Below are 20,516 nucleotides of genomic sequence, written 5' to 3' on the forward strand. Positions count from 1 at the left end.
AAAAGTCCTTAAAATACTTCTGGTATTAGAGGATGTGGTGCTAATATTCTGAGGAAACACTATATTTACACAGACAGTTCAGAGGGATGTCTGCTTACAACAGAGGTTTAGATTTTAGACAAAACTATATTAGGGAAACTTTTCATTTTTCCTCTAAGCCCTTCCTTTGGTTGGGAAATAACGGTTAACACTGTGATAACTTTCACATTGAAAAATTCAAGTTCCATAGCAGGGAATGGAAGCACTGACGGCAGCTCACCAGTAAGAGTTGATGATCTTGCAGAAAGCCAGTTCACAGCACATTTTCAGGTTGCTCTGATGGTCTATCAGTTCACTGGATGAACATTTGCTGGGATCCACTTCACAGTTTTCATCTGACTCATACAAAGCTTTGATGAACTCCCCTATTTGACGAGAGAAGATGATGGACAGTATAACTATAGTGTCTTCCTGAATGGAATAAAAGAATTTAAGATTTCTGTACTAAAATGTATAATGGGGAAATTCTTTCTGAGGACTGACATGGAGGGCACAAAAGATTGTTCATGAAGGGTTACTGCTTTGGAACGCAAGCGTTACCACCTCCCATATACTATATCATGTTTATGTTCCTTATCCTAGAAGTGGAAAAACAGCACTTGTTAACATCATCATCATGCTATTTATAAAAAGAATAATGAAACTACTTAAAAAAAGTTACATCTTTAAATCTCTGAAACCACAAACATTTAATTAGCAGGAACTCATTATTTATTATATGGTCTCTCTACCAGGATGAATAATGTTGTTACTATTCTAGAAGAATAAATGACCCAAGCCTGAATGAACAGCCCACCTACGCTTTTAAGTGTTAATACTGGTGCCAAACACAGATTCAAGTAAGGGTCTCTAGGCCTACCTCTCATAACGGGGACAGTTAGTCAACACAGCACACAGCCGAGCATCTCTTTATATAATTTGGATGTTTTTACAAATAAATTTAGCTTAGAAGTCCTGTTCATGTAGCCCACCCTCTGTAGAGATATGCCCAATATTTCCTGAAAGAACAATCCTTACCTTACCTGCTTATCCTCTACTACACTATATCTTGTATGTGTTCTGTTCTATGTTTCACACTGTTTTGTGCTTATTTGTTCACACGCCTGTCTCATCTTTAGGATGAACACCAGTGGAGGTCAGGGACTGGGTTCTATTCATTTTCAGGTCCCAAGCCTATCAAGTAGCTCCCAAAGCACTTTGGGGGCTCAATAAATATTTGTCAGAGATGGTAGTATGGTTTTTTTGGTTTGTTAGTTTTTATAGGTCTTTATGAAAGAGGAGTAGATATTTCAAAGCTCCTTTTAAATCTGTTTATGTTAACTGAAGTTCAGGTTAGTTACTAATAGATTTCATGAAAGTGAGCAATAATTTCTGCAAAAAATTAATTTAGCAGCAACAATATCAAAGAGCATTTTCTACCAAAATGGTTAGTATTAAGGTAAATGAAAGATTTAAAATAATAGCTGTGATAGAGGATGGGAAGCGATTATTTGGAAGAAAAATGCTTGGAGAACAGGAATCTAAGTGACACAAAGAAAAGAAAGTGGTGCAGAGAAAAATTAAAGACTTTGGAGCCACACAGATCTAGGGTCAAATCCTGGACCCATCACTTAACTGACTGTGGGGACTTGAAAAGTAACTTAACTAGTCCTAGTTTTGGCTGCTTTACTTGGAAAGTAATGTTAATAACTCCAACCCTCTAGCGCTATGGCGAGGATCTGAAATAGCACATGAAAAGTGTCTAATGTGGTGCCTGGTACTTAGTAGGGGCTCCATACAGTAAGTATTGTTATACACAAACGTTGTAAATTTAAAATAACTTCTCATAAAGTGGAATAACCTAAATCAGTAAAAGGCTTTTAAAAATATTTACCAACTTTCACAAGATTTCTATTGAACATGTTTTCAATGTCACCTATGCTATGTGCTCCCATACAATTTACCTCATTTAAGGAGTACCTAAATTTAAAACTAAGTCATCAATGTTAAAATACTTCATGTAAAAATCAATCCACCTCTAAATTTATATCATTAAAATTCGGTTTAGTGAGTTATACCTATTCTAGGAAAATAATACTAATATTAATAAATAACTCATGAATTTTGAAAGTATTTTTCTTTTCTTCCTCTTCAAGAAAGGAACCAAATAAATAACTCAAGGGTCCAGAAGTAAATTAACTGTCTAAAGTTTTTTCTTTTTACCTGATTATATTTAAAATCCTCCAAAATAGAGAAAATTCTTTTCACTTTTGAAACTATAACCTATGTCTGATAGTGTGGAAAGTAACACATTGAAAGGTGAACTTTTATAGATCTGCACCTAGAAACTGCTTAGTCTATACAAATTACTGACACAGATTTAATAATCCCTTCATGTCTGTTCTCTTGCCTTTGAAAAAAAAAGATCAGGGACAAAGAGGAGGGGTGCTCAATACGTGGTTTAAATTTGAGTCTGTGCCTAGAATGTTCAATGGTGTGTTTCATTAACTCATTACTATCTAGCATCCAAATTTCATGTGTAGAAATAAGCCAAGAGGTACGGACATGTTATTGCTAAAAGGAAATTAGCAATGGTAGAAATCAGGCTTTTTTAGAGACTTTTCTGTATGTCATAGAAGATGGTGTTTCCTGTGTCTCACAGGACATCAACATGCAGTCTGATTTCAACTGGAAAGGTAAAAGGGGTTAACAGATGAAAGATTTAATTTAAGTCTAACTGAGGCAGAGTCTGTGCTATAAACAGTCATGCTTTTAATCAAGACAAATGAAGACTGGCTAAAAAGCAGGCGGGTATTGTTTAACATGACTGGCAATTTTCAACTCCATCTTCTCTGAGAATTCTTCAGGCAGTCTGGAAATAACATCTATTTTTTTGCCCACAGTGTATGAAATAGAAGACTTTAAATTATTCAGAGTGCTCAGCTGTACTTATTAATTTGATTTTTTGGTTTACTGAGATTTCACTGTGAAGCCTTTTTATTTAAAACTTACGAAATCTTGCTCAACTGTATTATTAGAGGCTCTTGCCATAGCAAGTACAGTATCCTATGATGAAAATAACTGAATCTTTCTCAGGGAACTGAAATTTTTGCAGTTCTTCAGGCTTACTATTGGAAAATCACTTATTACTATTTTGAACCATATAAAATAAGTGTGAATTTACACTGGCACTAAGACACATTCTGTAAGCTGTTTTCAAAACAGAATTTGTCATAAAAATAAAATACAGGAGAAAAATCAGCTACCAAGAGTCCAGGATGTTAAAAGGCTAACTAGAAAAATGGGGCGTTAGATGGGAAGAAGACAGTAGAATCTCTGTCCTGAAGAAGCTTACCAATTAATTTTGTTTGTGTTCTTGGAAGCAGTAGCCATTTTCATCACCGTGACCCTTGCTCCTGGGTTACAAATATGATAATAGAGATCTTTGTGGGGTTACCTGAATTTCTTCCCTGGCTCACAGAATTAATTTTCATGTCCCATTGAGCCAATCAGCTATTTAATTATTAACTGTTCTATCAAAGGACTTGTCTCTCCTTTTCACTTCAGAAATTATTTCATTTGGAAATCCTGTTTAGCACATTGAGTGGTAGAATATGAATATTTGATTTTTAAGAAGCAGATGGTCAACAAATATCTATCCCTTTATCTCCCCAGAATAGAGAATACTGTTTGCGATGCATCATCATTGCTTTTTATAAGGCAGTACAAATCATTAAAGCAAACCATGAGATATAATTTGTGATAGTTGACTGTAATAAGCTTTTTATGTGAGACTACGATTCTGTACCTTTCCTAATGTGAATGAAAATCCATTTTCACTATTCTTCTTGTAAATTCCCATTAGATCTTAAACTAAAGCACATGACTTAGAGAAAAGGAAAAAAATATAAAGATAGGAAGAAGGAGAAAAAATTTACTTCTCCAGAGTAGGAATTAATTGCTGCTACAGTGAGTCCAGTACAGGTAAACAGTGGTCCTGTTTCTTAAGCAGTCATTCACTTTTTACCCTGTACAACATGGCTCCTGTGCTCCTGAGGGCAGTCTCAGCCATCACTAGTCATCTTTAAGTTGCCAAATGAAATAGTCATGTTTTCTTTTTAATCTTTACCTTCCTCAATCTCTGACTCTATTGATAGTTTTTGCTCTTGGTGTCTAAGACTCAGTATTTTCCTGGTTTTCTTTCTTCTTTTTTTGCATGCGTGCATGCACGTTTCCTCTCTCTTTCTCATCACTTCTCTGATTCCTCTGCTTCCTTCTAACCATAAACCAGGTGCATTGTAAGATCTGTCTTTGGCCCTATTCTCTTCCTCCTCCTGTAATCTTGTAGCTTCACTGACTCCCTCCACGTGGTACCTTAGTCCTAAATTTCCACCCGCTGGCTAGACAGATGTCTTGGGATTTCCTACCAAGAACCCCTGGGATTTCCTACTTGAACCTCAAGTTGAATACATGTGAAGTGAAAATATCATTTCTCACTATTTCAAGTCTACTGCTTTTATGTTCTCTTTCTGTTATGAATCTCATCATCCTTCTTGTCACTCACAAAGGCCCATAATTCACTGTAATATCTGATCTCCTCCCCCACCACCTCCTGCCCCATTCCCACAAACTGAAAAGTTGCCAAGTCCTATCAGTTCAACTGCTTTAGTATTGATACTTCTCAGATCCAACTTTTCTCTTACTCTTGGAGACTACCTCATTCAGACTCTTGTTATTTCTTGCCTTCCTTACTACAATGGCTTCTTAACTGGTCTCTGCTTTCAGTTGTTTTCTTCACCAACCCATTGAAACCACTCTGTTAAACTGATTCTATTAAAACACCCTGCTCAAAACTTAAAATGGTTCACCAATGATTACTGTAAAATCTACACTCCTCAGTCAGGCAGTCAAGGTCCTCGACTAATTGGTTCCAATTGTCTTTCTAACCTTTTTTTATTGTTGTTGACGTATCTTTTTCACCTCATTTTCCAGCTCATTGGTTTTATTCCAAACATACCTGGTTCTCTGGCACCTCTACACCTTTTTGTTCATGAGGTTCTTTCCCCTATGCTAATCCCCGCCATTTCCCTGTCCAATCTCTGCTTTTGTAAACCTTGCTAGACTTCGAGCTACACACACATCATAAATGTCACAAGGGAAATTTTATCATTCCATCAAGCTAGAATCAATTTCTTTAATTATTTGAAAAGGCACAGGATTCTTTTTCTCTTTTTGGTTATAGGGATATCCTTATCTCTCTTATCTATCTATATTGTAAGCTTCTTAAGGGCAAAAATTTATCCATTCATTGCACACACCTTACTGTCTACTCTTGATAGTCTCATGTGACTATTGAGTACTTGAAATGTGGCTAGTGCAAACTGAATATGTAATAAATGTAAAATACACACAATTTCAAAAAGTTAGAATGAAAAAAGGTAAAATACCTCATTAATAATTCTTATATTGATAATGTATTAAATAATATTTGGATATATTGGGTTAAATAAAATATTATCAAAATTAAATTTACCTGTTTCTCTTTACCCTTCTTATACTGTGACTACTAGAAACTTTAAATTACATGTGAGTCACATTATGTTTGTTTAGGGTGGTGCTGCTCTACATTCTCTGTGTAGTACTGGGGGTATGGGGGTAAAAAACAATGACACTGTTCTGCAAGGAACTCACATCTGCTTTATTATAATGTATATCAAAGTGCTGAGCACAGAGCCTTACTCTAGTGATTAACACCTGAATTTCACGACCAAATATGGAGTTGAGAGTGGGTGTCCTAGTCGGTAAGAACTACTGGAGAAAAATTAGTTGTGAAAAATTCTGTAGGTCTTGAAGGCAGAAACTGGGAGTTGTGGGAATTGGCAGGAATTTCTCCATTTTTGATGCATGGTAACAAACGCTAACACTTTCAAGACTTAAGTAATATATTTATATCATGATATAAATACCCAAAACACTTTGGGGGAAACAGGTCAACTAGAAGTGACATCTCATTACTAACATGACTGTATACCTCAGAATCTCAGGGACTTGAGGGCATGGGGATATCTGCCTAAGCTGACGAGCTTTCTCTTTTGGTACACAGTGTAAGAAACCAATCTGCTCTTGCTCCCCTGGTGAGTACTGCACAGACCTCTTACAGCTGAAACTCCAACTTTAACATTTTAATAAGCTACAACTAAATAATATGCAGAATTTGAGTTCCATTTGGTTGTTTCATGAGGGTGAAATAACCTAAAAGTTGAAAGGGAAAGAAAAGAAAACAGATGTTTTCTTTCTCCATACCCAATGCATCATGAAGATACTGTTGTCCCACCAACTTGAGGTATTCCTCAATGGATTTGGTGGCAATGGTGTTCTCTCTGAAGATCAAGACATCATGCTCTCCACAACGATCCACCTCAGACATCACCAAGTCCGTCAGAAAATCCTGGTAGAATAATGTTCAATCAGGCAGAAAGCAACTGAATCAATAATATACATTAGGAGAGACTGATGAAATATCAGACATCCTGGGAACGCTGTTTAAAACTAGAGCTACCAGATTCATTTGAAAGAAAAAAGCCAGTGAGGATAAAATTTTAGGTGTCACCAACCTTAAGTTAAAAATCCCTTCAAAGGTTTTCCATTGCACTTTTGATGGAGACTATAATTCTATATTTTCTGCTTTCTATCTTCCCAGCCTTGTCTTGTGCCCTTCTCTCTCTCTACTGTGCTCCAGTCTCAAGAGCTTTTTTTTTCTTTTTTTTTAGGTCCTTGAATATATCAAGCCCCTTCTCACACACAATGTTGTCTATTCACCACAGAGCTTCCTGCAAATGCAGTTCTCAGTTCTGCTTCACTCCCACCCTGGCTCACCCTCACTGCTATGGAGTTAATTCCTCGGATCCTTTGGATTTTAGTTTGCACATCGTGAAGCTTTCTCTGACCAACATTGCCCTCGAACTCCCTAGTTAGTCAGGCCCCCTTACCCCCATTCTCACAGCACCGTATACCTTTTTTAAAAATCTGTGCTTCTCGCTGTAATCACACATTTCTGTAATGATTGGATTAACATCTGTTTTCCCCAGAAGGCTGTGAGCCCCATGGGACCAAAGACAGTGTCTATTTTTATTCACCTCTGTATTTCCAGCATTTAACAGTTTCTGACACATACTAGGTGTTTAATATATAATAGTTACAAATTGGCCCACAAATTGAAATTTCTTGAACTAAATATATGAATTGATTTTCTAGGCTAATTATATTTGTTTGTGTGTATGTATGTATTCCCCATCCATCCATCCATCCATCCATCCCTCCATCCATCCATCCATAGAGAGGGAAGGCATAAGGAGAAATAAAGCCCTCAAGAAATAGCTGCTTCATTTCTCAACAGCCTTAAGGAACTTGGTTTAAAGTTCATTGTTTACTATTGTTCAATTTGAAATGTGATAACATCATGTATTTTGAATGTCATATATTTGCTGGATATTTCAAAGTCTCCAAAATCAAAAACAGAGGGAATATGCTGATTTATTTTAAAATTAAGCATTTTAAACATTAATGGGATTTACTCTGGGGTAGATCAACACTGTAAAAGAGTTGTAGACTTAGGAGTCACTACTAAAACTCTTACGCTAAGGGACAGGAGGAAACTTGGGGGTGATGATAACATCCTGTATCTTGATTGCTGTGGTTTCTGTGGGTGCATAATCTGTCAAAGCTCACTGAATTTTTCACTTCAAATGGGTATAGGTTATGATATGTAAATTGCACCTCAATAAAGCTGTTCAAAAAAATCCTACATATATCCTTGAACCTTGAGCAAATGAAGAACAGAAAGGACATATCCATACAATTTCAAAGATGAGACTCAAAAAATTTCAATGACACCTTTCCTAACACCAGAAAGCTCAAAATTATTATCAGTAAATTCAGCCACCAAAGTGATCATCAGTAGGAAGGCAGTTATATAAGGGACTGAATATTGAACATACTGACATACTCTGATTTGTATAAAGAAATCTTAAAAGCACTTTATTGTATTGTTCAGTTCTAAATAAATTATTCTAGCTGTGAACTCCTTGAGATGTAAAATACAATTTTACCATGACCAATTTGCATATAACAGAGACTTAGCCTAGTTAAGTGAATATGCCTCACAGAGGTGCTAATTACCACAGTTCAGGCTGATCAAAGACTCTCAATTGTTACATCTGAAATTAACACAACACTGTCAATCAACTACACTCCAATAAAAATAAAAAAAAAGATTATCAATTGTTTAGTGTTCTTCATACAATTAGCATATTTCTCTCTTTCTATCATCTTTTTTTACTTCTATCCAAGATGAACTGAGATAAGGCTATCATGAGACAGCTAACAATTAAATAACATCCCTTGGTATTTTAATTCCAATTTTAGATGTTAATCTCATGAAGACTCTTGCTAATGACCAACATGCTTCTGGAATAATTCCTTCTGTGACTGGGGGGGTATAGTCATCAGTCAATCTTAATTTAAAATATAGTGAGAAATAACTCCACACTCCAGAATAACAACACACTCCAGAACTAAAGATAAATAATCTTGAACACATTGTGGGATTATCACACCAATCCTACCATTTATTGTGTCAAACAATTAAAAAGTTAGCTGTGGTATCTATATCTCATGCAAATAAACTTAAATACTTGTTAGTTTCTCCATTTTACTTCTTTACTTTCATAATCTCCATCTTTTCTGGATCTAAGAACCATGAATAGGTTTCCTTCCTCTTTTTTTTTTTTTTTTTTTTTTGGGGGGGGGGGGGGCGACCAACAGCAAAGCCTATTTCTCTAATTTGAATTTCCACAGAAGACATGCGTTGGTTTCTTCATAAAAGGTAGGGAAGAGATTCTGGGTAATGCAACCCTCCTTTTACACTTACCTTGGCTCTGCCAGTACTTTGAAGAATGTGCACTAAGGCACAGGCCAGCTCTTCTTTATTTCTCACGCTAATTACCGGTTCAAGAACAGAACACAACATGGTATAGTTGCTGGTGACAAACTCTGCAAACTCTTTGTATTGCTCCATAGGCAGAATGGTGATAGTCTGAAAACGTGATTTAATCCGAATAGAAGGTCCGCCTGTCTTTCCTTTGTTGGGTGTAGGTGTACTCACTGGGTACCACTTTTCTACAAATTGGCGACCAGTCACACTGGCAGTGGGGATGTTGACTAGCCCTACATAATTATTCTTGTCTTTTTTTTTCTTTTTTTCCACATCTTTATAAATGTGAACTGTGATGCTATGAAGAGGTGGAAGGCTGTAGAACTCAAAATGTTCACCCCAGAAAATATTGTCTGCTTTGGTCTTGCTGGTTGTACGAGCAAAGAGGGTATCATCAAGGCACAGTTCACAGAAATATTTCTTTTTAGGGGCAAGGTCCTTGGCTTCAATAATCCATAAACGGAGAACGTTTTCAGCTCGTCTGCAATTGTCCTATAAAGAAGTAACAAAGTTGTGTTTGAGAGCTGATATCCTGGAAAGAAAACATTTTCCTCCTGAAGTAGGTGATGCTATGTACTTCATTAAGGGTGGTCAATAAATAACGAAGGGAATTGCTATGTCATAGTTAAAGATAATAGCAAGCTCTTAGAGAGTCACATACATTCTATTTTACTTGGGTTAAAAAAATATTATCCTGTAATGGAAGTTCTCATATAGCCAGTCTTGTGACAACTGGATTAGCTTTCTGAAAATAAAATAGAGATAAGTAAGCAATTAAGAAATGTGTTCTAGTCCTATTTCTATCGTGTATTAGCTTCTCACTTGATCAAGTCACTTAACTTCTCTGAGTCCTCTTATCAACACTGGTAAAAGCATGATACCATCTGTAATAAGAGTATTTTGAGCATAAAATGACAAAATGTGTATGTGTCTAAAAGTTCTATAAAATTTAAAATACTACCGTATTTATCTTCAATCAACTTACTGCTTATAGAGTTATACATTTCTTGGACATTCAAAGCCACTATTACCTTATTTGGTTGAACTGTCCTGCGAAGGTTTTCCATCCACTTATCTCTCTCTGAAGCAGAGTTACAGCTGAAGCATTTGCTTCCACTTAAGTAGGTAACCTTCAACATAAAGATTAGAGATAAGGGAAAGGAACTATAAGGCTTGGAGTCTATCTTCCTAGTTGTATCATTTAAGAGTTACGGATATGCCATGAACTCAAATTATACCACGTGGTAACTAAAATGATATTTGTTGGGTTTGTGGTATCTACATGTACATCTACATTCACTTTTTCCTTTGTTATCTAATTAGCATCTACTAGAATGCAGGTATGAAGACAAAAGCCATTGAGAATTCAGCTCAGGAACCTAAAACTGGCCTACAGTTCAGCAAGAACAAAATTAAAAACCTTTAATTAAATTTAAACCTTTAGGGCTTCCTAGGTGGTGCAGTGGTTGAGAATCTGCCTGCCAATGCAGGGGACACGGGTTCGATCCCTGCTGCAGGAGGATCCCACATGCCGCGGAGCAACTAAGCCCATGCGCAACAACTATTGAGCCTGTGCTTTAGAGCCCGTGAGCCACAACTATTGAGCCCGTGTGCTGCAACTACTGAAGCCCACGCGCTTAGAGCCTGTGCTCCGCAACAAAAGAAGCCATGGCAATGAGGAGCCCGCGCACCCACAACGAAGAATAGCCCCCACTCACCGCAACTAAAAGCAAGCCCATGCACAGCAAAAAAAGGACCCAACACAGCCAATAAAATAAATAAATTAATTAAAAAAAAAGAGTAAATCCTAAGAGTTCTCATCACAAGGAAAAAAATTAAACCTTTAAAAATTATCTGTAAATAAATTTGCTCAATTCTGAGTGAATTAAAAAAAAAAACTAAACAGGGAAGAAGTTCTCTAAAACAGCTTATTTCTCATGACTGCCTTCACTATAACATTACAGAAGGCTACTGCATGAAACTGAAAAGAGTCACCAGTATTGAATTACTTTGGAATCCATTTCTCTTCTACCAGGCAACCAGTCTGTTGATTTTTAGTCATTTATTAGGTTAGCCTGACGATTATCATCAATGTCCTTTAAAAATGAAGCATGTTGTCTCTATGCCTAGAACCTAACATCTGGTTTGGCATGCAATCTGTTGAATTGAGTTCCACAAATATGGCAAAGTTCACGTGACTTTTAAACAAAAGAACATCAATAAATGACCTGTCCAAATTGTTAAAGTGCTTCACATATTAACTCAATCTAAGATTATAACCTAGTGAATCAGATCAGATGTTACATTCTGTCTAATATGGTAGCTACTAATCACAAGAGGCTAGCACCTGAAATATCAGTCCAAACTGAGATGTGCTGTAAGTGTAAAACATATATCAGGTTTGGAAGACCTGGTTTAAAAAAAAAAAGAATGTAAAAAGTTTCATTGAAAATTTTATTGTAGTTGCATGTTGGAAGTGGTAACATTTGGGTTTTAATAAAATTTAAAAGTACACACGTGCCCTGCACTGTATTTCTGTATTTCTGCTGGATAGTGCAGGTCCATAAGAAAGATATAAAACACCTCTCAACTTCTGTAACATCTAACATAGGACTCGTCACTAATAACTTTGTAAGTTTGTGCTAATTAATTAAATCATAACCCTAACAAGTATATGGATGGTTTTGAAATTAAATTTGCAAATGGCCAATTGTGTGCATTTAGTTTGGGAGGGGAAATTACCTTATAAAAAGTGATGATCATAATTTTCTGGTGAAGGGCAATCTGTTCATTGAAGAAATCAGGCCCCTACAATGTGCCAGGGCCTGGGCTGAGTGCAGGGGATTACAAAAACAAATAAGACATGGTCCCAGATCTTGAACTGCCCATGTTTGACTTAGAAAAATTATGGTTTTGGTCAATTTCCTCAAAGAATCATTAAGATTTGAGGAGGTTTGGCTTTCAGGAGAAAAACAATAACATATTGTGTGATATCTCTATCAATACTAAAAAATTAAAATACTAACAATAAATTATTATTAATCCTGTGACCTCTGCTGAGAATGCACTACGAACTCATTTATTTTGAAAGCAGACAAGGCCAAAAGGAATGAGAAGCCATCATTAATAACTTTAATCACCAACATAATTAGATTAGCAGATTTCCAATTCTTCCCCTGTAAGGAGGTAATTTTTAGCAACTGCAAACCAATTAAGACGATCAAAAAATCATCAATACTACAGTAATGCAATCACAAGAATACTGGATAGAAAAATCTCTTTGTTGTCTAACTACTCTTCTTTTTCCCTACCCTTTTCTACCTCAAAGCAGAAGTCTTGTCCAAGGATGCTGCTATGGAGTGGCTTCACTGATACGGGCTCCCCTCTCCCAAGATCCAGACATTCCACTGCACTGCACGGGCTTAGCAAGGATTCATGGGAGCGTGACTCTTTTAGTTTAGGCAGCCCACGAGACCTAAAAGGAGAAAAAGATATTTATGGTAGTGTAACTACTTGGCCAACAAGAAAATAAAAGTCAGATGCAATGGAGTCTTAACAACAAATGTATAAATGCCTAAGAGAAAAATAAAGCAGGAGCAATTAATAGTTAATCTGTAATAATAATAGGATCACATTCATTCATATACAAATTACATACATATTTGTGTGTGCACACACTTTCTTTTTTCAACAAGACACAAAATTGTACTATAATTTAACTAGTCTCAAGGGAGCTCAAAGCTCCACCACAGACATTGTTTTTATCCTCATTCCTGTGTTGGAGATGGAGAAATATATACCATCCAAGGTTATCTTACACATTCTTTTTTATGCAAAGGTGTTATCAAAAGACATATTGTTTCTTTTTTCTTTCTTTTTTTTTCATGCTATAGCTTTATCCTCTATTATTCACAAAATAGTAGTGGCTGAATCCTCATTCTGTTTCTTTCTGCTTTGGCAGAATAAACACACATACATACACCCAGAATCAAAGCCAAACTTTTTAGCACAAGACCCTACTTTTCAAACGGTCTGATTTCCATCTCAATACAGAATTCTTTTCTGGCAAGCTTTTGGTTCTATCTATGCTTTATTGTACAAATATGAATAAAGAGTAATATGCCTTGAAGAGACTTCCCACCCTCAAAAGAAATGTTCAAACTCTCATCTAGAAGAACAGATTTTTGTCAACACCATTTAGGCATTCTGGTTGATTTTGTCCCCTAGTTGTTTAAAAAGGAATGTGGGGAAGCATGACTCTTGTCATTACAGGAGCTAGTACTTCACTGCCTTCCCCTTGGAAGAATCAATGAAGCCAAACAATATAAAACACAATATTCTTGAATCCAGAACTGGATAGCTATGCACTTTTACTCAACAATTATAGTATTTATTGACTGAAACACCCAGAGTTAAATACATATATTTCAAGCAGAAGTACCTAGTAATAGGGATAAAAAGAAGTGCTTTGTGCAAAGACATTTGTTTTTGTAAAACACATTAAATAAGCAGCTTCATTCATTTCCTTGAAATAACCATGTTAACATTAAAAGGAACTGAAATACTTAATGCCAGAGTACCTTTCAGTTAAATTATAAAGTAATGAGATATAGGAAACTAGCACTAAAGGCTGCTCTTTCCCGTCTGTTTCCATTCTAACACTGTTTAATCAAACTCCATACAGTAAAAAACATTTAAGCAAAAGGACTTTAGTCCATTCTTCTTTCCACACACAAAACGTGTGTTCTGATATTCAGCAGTCTTTTTAAGGTCAAAAAGTCAATAATCATTTTTACTATTGATAATACAAAGCATGCACAAAAGCCACCTAATGTTTTGTACATAAAAATATAACAAATTAATTAACAGCTCCACATTTATTTCCTTTTGTTCTATTGGATAAAACAATGACGTTATATACTATCAACATAGCATATCAACTATAAATAACTAAATGCAAAAATAAATTTTAATGTAATTACCGTACAACCTTTCACAATATGCTTCACAGGAAGTCTGGTTGAGGCAACAGGATACTGTAACCTTTCCTAAACACATATTAAATCACAATTCCAGCCCATTTTTCCCAGGAGGAGTGCCTTGTAGGGGAAAAGCCTCTCCTGCTCTGGGAGTGAGCCTCTCAACAGGAAAGATGAAGGCATATTTAAAATAGGAGGCATGACGAAAGGCTTACTTTTATTTTTTAAAGTCTTTAGGAAAATATTCTAAAACATAAATTAATTTTATCTCAAACCAAATAAATGTCTACCTACATGAAGCAACTGTACAGCCACCTTGCACTGCACCCCCAAATCATAGTGGTGCCACAGGTCACGGTACAGCAGGTCACTTTCTGAACTACATCTCAGAAAACAACTCTGTGTTTAGAAGACAAGAACCAATAGAAGATGGTTTCCCCTGATGCCTTCAGTTACTGATAACATCTCCGGATAAATGTTTTCCGGGTGTAATTTCAAGTCTTCAGTAGAAGCAGAACAGAAACACACGCAACAGAACATGAAGTCATCTTCAAACAGGCAGCAGGGACAGGTAATATTCTTCTTCTCTTCCTCAGGCTGCATCCAGCCCCTCAGGTAACACAAACAAGGTTCCTGGGCTCTAGGCTGGGCCTGTTGCCATGGTGCTACACCTATAAGGAGATTAGAGCTGAAGACAGCAGGGAGCAGCTGCGGCTTGAGGAGCATGCTCTGCAAATGTGACCATTTTAAGACAGAAAGAAAAGAACAGCAAGGCCCCACCCATTTCCATGAACAGTTTCGGAGTCAAAAGCTGTAGGGAAAAAACTGAGGCAACTCTGGGGGTGGAAGAGAATCTCTTAACTCTGCTAGAGAACAAACCTGTGAAGGTATTGGCCTTTACCCCTACTAAAAGGTATTTGCCACGTCCCACCTTGCAAGTACAATCTTTCTCTCACATCTGTTTTATTTCCTTTGCAGTGCTTACCCTAGTTTAATGTTTCTGGGTATTATTTTCATTAACTTATCTGAGTTACATTTTTTTTTTTTTGGAGAGAGTTGGATAAAATTCTTTATTCACTGTATTTCCAATGCTGAACAAATTTCATTTTGATACTCAGGTTCAACTTCCAAATATAACCATAAACAGATATTATAACCAAGCCACCTGGAATTGGAATTCAAAATTCCTCCTGGTTATAGAAATTTCAGCTGTTAGTATATAGCTCAGGATCTCCTATTGTTCACCATTCATGTATGTTTATGTGTGTATACACACTGACACCCACGAATTGAACACCAAAGTTGCTAATATGTTCAAAATTGCTACTGAATAAATAAGCAAGCCCTTCTTGTATTGGGAAGAAAGTGTCTTGGAGAAGACAGAAGTAATTCCCAGAGAAGCAGGGTTACAGTAAACAGGAAGATCAAGCAGCCTGGGAATGGTGGGGGTGGGGAGGCATTATCTGTGCAAACATTTCTATATAATAGCATTAGTATCCCCAAGTCTCCTCTACATCATGTTTACCTCCTCCTGTTCCTTCTCATTAGTTGATTTTTCTTAGATCTACTAACTAGAGGTTTAGCACCTCTATATGGCACTACGTTTACTTCTCTAATGGAAAGTGGAAATGTGGGTTTATTGAGAGAAAAATAGGAGTTTAAAACAATGTTTCCCAGTCCAATCTGACAATGGCCTTCATCAAGGAAGCTAACCTCAAAAGTGGACATTGTGAATCCCTTGACTACTGGTTCTCTTCCAGACCCCTGCACCCCCACTCCCCAACTCCCACCATCCCAAACACCAGGTAATAATGCAGGGCTTAAATACGACTATTTTTTGATTTAACTGGGAAACTGCTTCCCACAAGCAAGTTTAGTTCTAATTAAGGAACACCATATCCTTTACATTCTTGTTTTAAGGTCAGCAGACAACTCTGAATTCTGTGTAAACTCCCAGAGCTCTAACAATGTGATCCTAAGGGTTGAAAATCTAATTGCTTTGCTGATGAAGATGACCTGCTGCTTCTGACCTATTTAAGAGATAAACTACAAGGCAGGAATAGCTTTCTATTACCCAGTACAGTGAATTAATATATTGCTTTAACTCACATCACTATCTGAAATCAATCTTAAAAGACAAAAGTGAAGAGGTGGGGGGTGGGGAGCCAACACACACACCATTTGACTCACTGAAGAACTAAAAAAAGGACTCAGAGAACTCCGCTTAGTGCCATATTAAGTAAAACACAGCTGGATTGTCCCCAGCTCAACCATCCAATTTTTTAAAAAGCACATTTCCCCTAAAGCGCCAGTGGTGCTTGGATATGCTAGCTCCATCTGCCACATGTTTATAGATTCAGTTCCAAATGTGGGAAACTTTTAATTAAAAATATAACTGAAAAAAAAAAAAAAAGCTTATTGCCACATGAAATCCTGTACTCCAGGGCAGGTGAATTTCTTCTTGGAGTGGCAGTTATGATTCCAGACTGCTTTGCTGAATTCTTGAAAAGACAGCTCAGCCATAAACTGGGTACACAGCAATATATGTTTGTATTCACCAGTATGTGTTCCTAAGGCAGTTTACCTTGTTTGAAAATTTCCCAGGTAAAAATGAATAAAATTTGGTATTCTAACACTTTATCAACAAACTTGCAAAGTGTCTAATCAGTTTTTTAAAAGTTGCATCTGAGCTTTCACTTTGGGAAAAAGACAGCTTTATTTGCTCCCCGGATTTTACTGTTTTTCAACCTGGTATCTGTGAAAACATCTAACTGATGTTTTCTGTTTGAAAGAGCAGATCCTTTCCTACACTACTGAATATAAAGGTTTCCCAACCTGGATTTAAAAAGAAAGAGAAAAGAAAGAATTTAGAGCTCATTCACCAGAGCTCTGCTTCTATGCTAAAAAAATGTCCTCCCTGAGGATCCTGACGGCACTAGCTGCGCTGATTTACCTGCTGCAGTTAAAGCCAGTCCCTACTGCTTATCTTACTCCCTGGTTTTTATGTTTGCTTAAAAAAATACCACACAACCACTCACACAAAAAGCTATTTATGGAAACATAACATGTACTGCTGATTCTCCTTCTCTCTGCTCTCAGCCTCTAGACAGGATGGTCTAATGAGCCCAGCTGCTAATGGTAAAGAGCGATGTTTGTTAGCCTGAGTTTTCACTTAAACTCATGGTAAGGAAATTTATCATCACAGTCAAAAATGACATTCAACCTATTTTGGTACACACACATGAATACTGACAATGATGGCAGACTTAGAATGAAGACAAGATTATAAATATTAAAACATGTTATGAAGGGCAGAAAACTCAACCAGCCTCCAGTATGACAGACCTAGGGAACAATCTCCTTACAGAAACTGTATCATATTGTAATACACCTTTTTTTTATTCTTAAATTGCAAATGGAATAAAATCTACTAGTGCCTATTAAACAGATTCAATGTGAACACAACTATATTGAATTAAAAAAAACACCCATGACACTAAACCAAGCCACACTCATAAACCACTCAATTAAAATACTTAACTAGTGTAAGAGTGAGTGGAAAGATTACGTCTCCCCCCGTCCCCGAATTTAGACTTTCAGTCTCATTGTTACCATAAAATAAGTATGGGTGAAAAGAGGGCAAAAAAGTTAGAGGGAATTCTCTGGCAGTCCAGTGGTTAAGACTCTGCACTTTTACAGCCAAGGGTGTGGGTTCAATCCCTGGTCAGGAAATTAACATCCCACAAGCCCAGCCTCTAGGAAAAAAAAAAAAAAAGTCAGGAACTGATGAAGTTCAATATTTACTTCTTAATCATCCCTAAATTCATGACTATTTGCTTTCCCATCAGTTTCAACCATTATTTGGTTGAATAAATGAATATATGTATGAATCCATCTATCCATTCAATATTTACTTTGTCCACATTATGTGTCAGGCACTATACTAGACGTAGACACAAGGAAACAATGGTGAAGAAGAAAGGCATGGTCCTTGTACCCACACACAGTTTATCATCTAGTGAGTTAACAATCTACTATAATACAATGTGGTAAGACCCAGGAGAAAGGACACAAAAGTGGCTCTGTGAGCACTTGGTATCAGTGAGCACTTGGATCTTCAGTTGGAGATTCAAAGAAAGTTTCTTTGGGGTAAAAGTAATGTGTAGTTGTGAACTTAAGGATGGAGTAGAATTAGCTATATGCAGATACAGAGGTACTGAGCATTCTAGAGGGAATGGCCAGCATGTAAGAAGGCCTATAGTGAGAATACACAAATCTGGGGTGCTTGAGGAACTGAAAAGAATTCAGCACTGTGGCTCTGGTGCACTGTAGATGTGTGCTGGGGCTGAGAGAAGAGGCGTGGGGAATAACAAGCCTTGAGAGATACCTTGATGGGGCCCGTAGTAAAGTGGGTGTTCCAATTCCATCACAAGACCAGCGGATGGACATAGAAAAGTTGTGGGTGGTGGAAGGTGAATGACGTGATCAGATGTGCATCTCAGCAAGAGTACAGGTTGGCTAAAACGTAGAGAAAGAGAGGGGTACGCAGAGGAGAGAGAAATAATGAAAGACTCAGAGACTGGTTCATAGGTTATGATAGTAATCTGAGTAGAGATCAAGAACTAGAAGTGGATGGATTTGGGCGGTAATTAAGAGGTAAACAGGCCTTAATGACTGCAATAATGGGGGCATCAGGGAAAGAGTAGAGTCAAGGATGAGACCCTGGGTAGAAAGATGGTAATGTCCTTTACAGAGATGGGAAGTGAGAGACAATGTTGGTTGAGGCAAGGGTGGAAATAAAATCAAGTTTAGTACGAGTCTGAGGTTCCGATGGAAGTAGATGTTTGCCATAGACTGAATGTTTGTGTCACTCCAAAATTTATGTTGAAATGCTAACCTCCAATGGGATTATATCAATATTAGGAAGGTGACTTTTGGGAGGTGATCAGGTCAGGAGGGTAGAGCCCTCATGAGGGATTAGTGCCTTTATAAACTAGACTCCAAAGAGACCCATTGCCCCATCTGAGGACACAGAGAAAAGAAAGTCTTTTGAACCAAGAAGCAGGTCCCTACCAGACACTGAATCTTCCAGAACCTTGATCTTGGACTTCCTAGCCCCCAGAACTGTGAGAAATAAATTTTTGTTGATTATAAGCCATCTAGTCTATGATGTTTTATTATAGCAGCCTCAACAGACTAAGACAATGTGAATACTGAAAGAGAACATGCAGACTGAGAAAAGATCCTAAGAAAATATCCTGAGAAATGTTAACATTTAAGTCCATAAAACTGACAGAAGAGACTGAAGAATATGAAAGATAGAAGGAAAATCAGGAGACTCAAGTATCATAAAAGCCCAGGGAAGAGAACTCTTAAGAAGGATGGACTGTCCATTACTGCCAAAGATAGAGTGTGCTAAAATATTAATAGTAGCCACCGGGTATATGAACTGAGAGATAATTGGGGACTTTGGCAAGAGCAGTTTCAGTGAAATGATGAGGACAAAAAAAGAGACTGCAGACGGCTGAGAAAATGAATGGATGTGGGAAAGTGGAGATTAACCGATGAAGTCTGATGGTGAAGGGGTGGCAACTGGGAAACAGTTACAGGGAGGCATGAGGTTGAAAGGAGGTTGAAATGGGGTTTTTTCTAGTCATTTTTTCCCCTTAAATAATAAAGTAATAAATGCTTTTGGTAATAAATGCCAAGAGCTCAGAAGGACATAAGGTAAAAAATAAAAATAAGGGTACCTCCCTCAATCTTCTATAGAAAATACTATTAACGACTCTGTGACCTCTCCCAGAAATTTTTTGTACACAACCAAATATTATACATGTACATATATGTGTGTATACATGTGTGCATGTGCGTATGTATGTATACACACACAAATGGGATTCTACCGTACTTTTTTTCCTTAAGAGTATATTTTGGAATTTTGTCCACATTGGCACATACAGATATAACTTGCCTCTTTTTAATGATCACTCTGTATCCCCTTATGTGGGCCTACAGAAATTAAACCAATCTTTGATGACCCCCTAAGTTTTTTCTGTTTCTCTTTTCTCTCTTTTTTTTGATGATTATCACCCAGAAAGTATCAGCACATACATCTTGAAGCACATGTGCCTATATTCATGGTTTAAATTTCCATATGTGAAACTGCAAGATCAAAGAGCACACACATTTCAAGTTTTGATATTGCTAATTTACCCTCCAAAATAGATGTATCAATTTAAATTCCTACCAATAGTTCATTTTCTATACACTATCATTGAAATGAGATATGGCTAAACTTCAAACATTTTTGCCAGTATAACTGGTAAGAAAATGGTATTTCACTGCTATACTATTGCTTTAGTATGAATTTCTTTAATTATGAGGTTGAGGACATTTAAACATGTATAGTGGCAATCAGTTCTCTTTTCTGTGATTTATGAACTGTTGTTTCATATTCTTTTTTTTTAAATAAATTTATTTATTTTATTTATTTATTGGCTGCGTTGGGTCTTCGTTGCTGCACACGG

The 20,516-nt window shown here is 36.8% G+C and overlaps 1 protein-coding gene across 8 annotated transcripts in view; it reads right to left on the minus strand.

The window, feature by feature from the left end:
* RASAL2 (RAS protein activator like 2) overlaps window positions 1–20,516 on the minus strand; it is a 367,842-nt gene that overhangs the window by 29,411 nt on the left and 317,915 nt on the right. For all 8 annotated transcript variants that reach the window (XM_057729587.1, XM_057729590.1, XM_057729589.1 and 5 more), the window contains 5 exons: window positions 12,332–12,485; window positions 10,042–10,140; window positions 8,948–9,502; window positions 6,322–6,466; window positions 260–404 (listed from right to left, as the gene is read on the minus strand). In XM_057729587.1, the coding sequence (XP_057585570.1) occupies window positions 260–404; window positions 6,322–6,466; window positions 8,948–9,502; window positions 10,042–10,140; window positions 12,332–12,485 (1,098 nt within the window). The remainder of the gene's footprint in view (window positions 1–259; window positions 405–6,321; window positions 6,467–8,947; window positions 9,503–10,041; window positions 10,141–12,331; window positions 12,486–20,516) is intronic.

The sequence above is a fragment of the Hippopotamus amphibius genome, chromosome 3, assembly GCF_030028045.1.
Source record: "Hippopotamus amphibius kiboko isolate mHipAmp2 chromosome 3, mHipAmp2.hap2, whole genome shotgun sequence".
NCBI lineage: Eukaryota > Metazoa > Chordata > Mammalia > Artiodactyla > Hippopotamidae > Hippopotamus > Hippopotamus amphibius.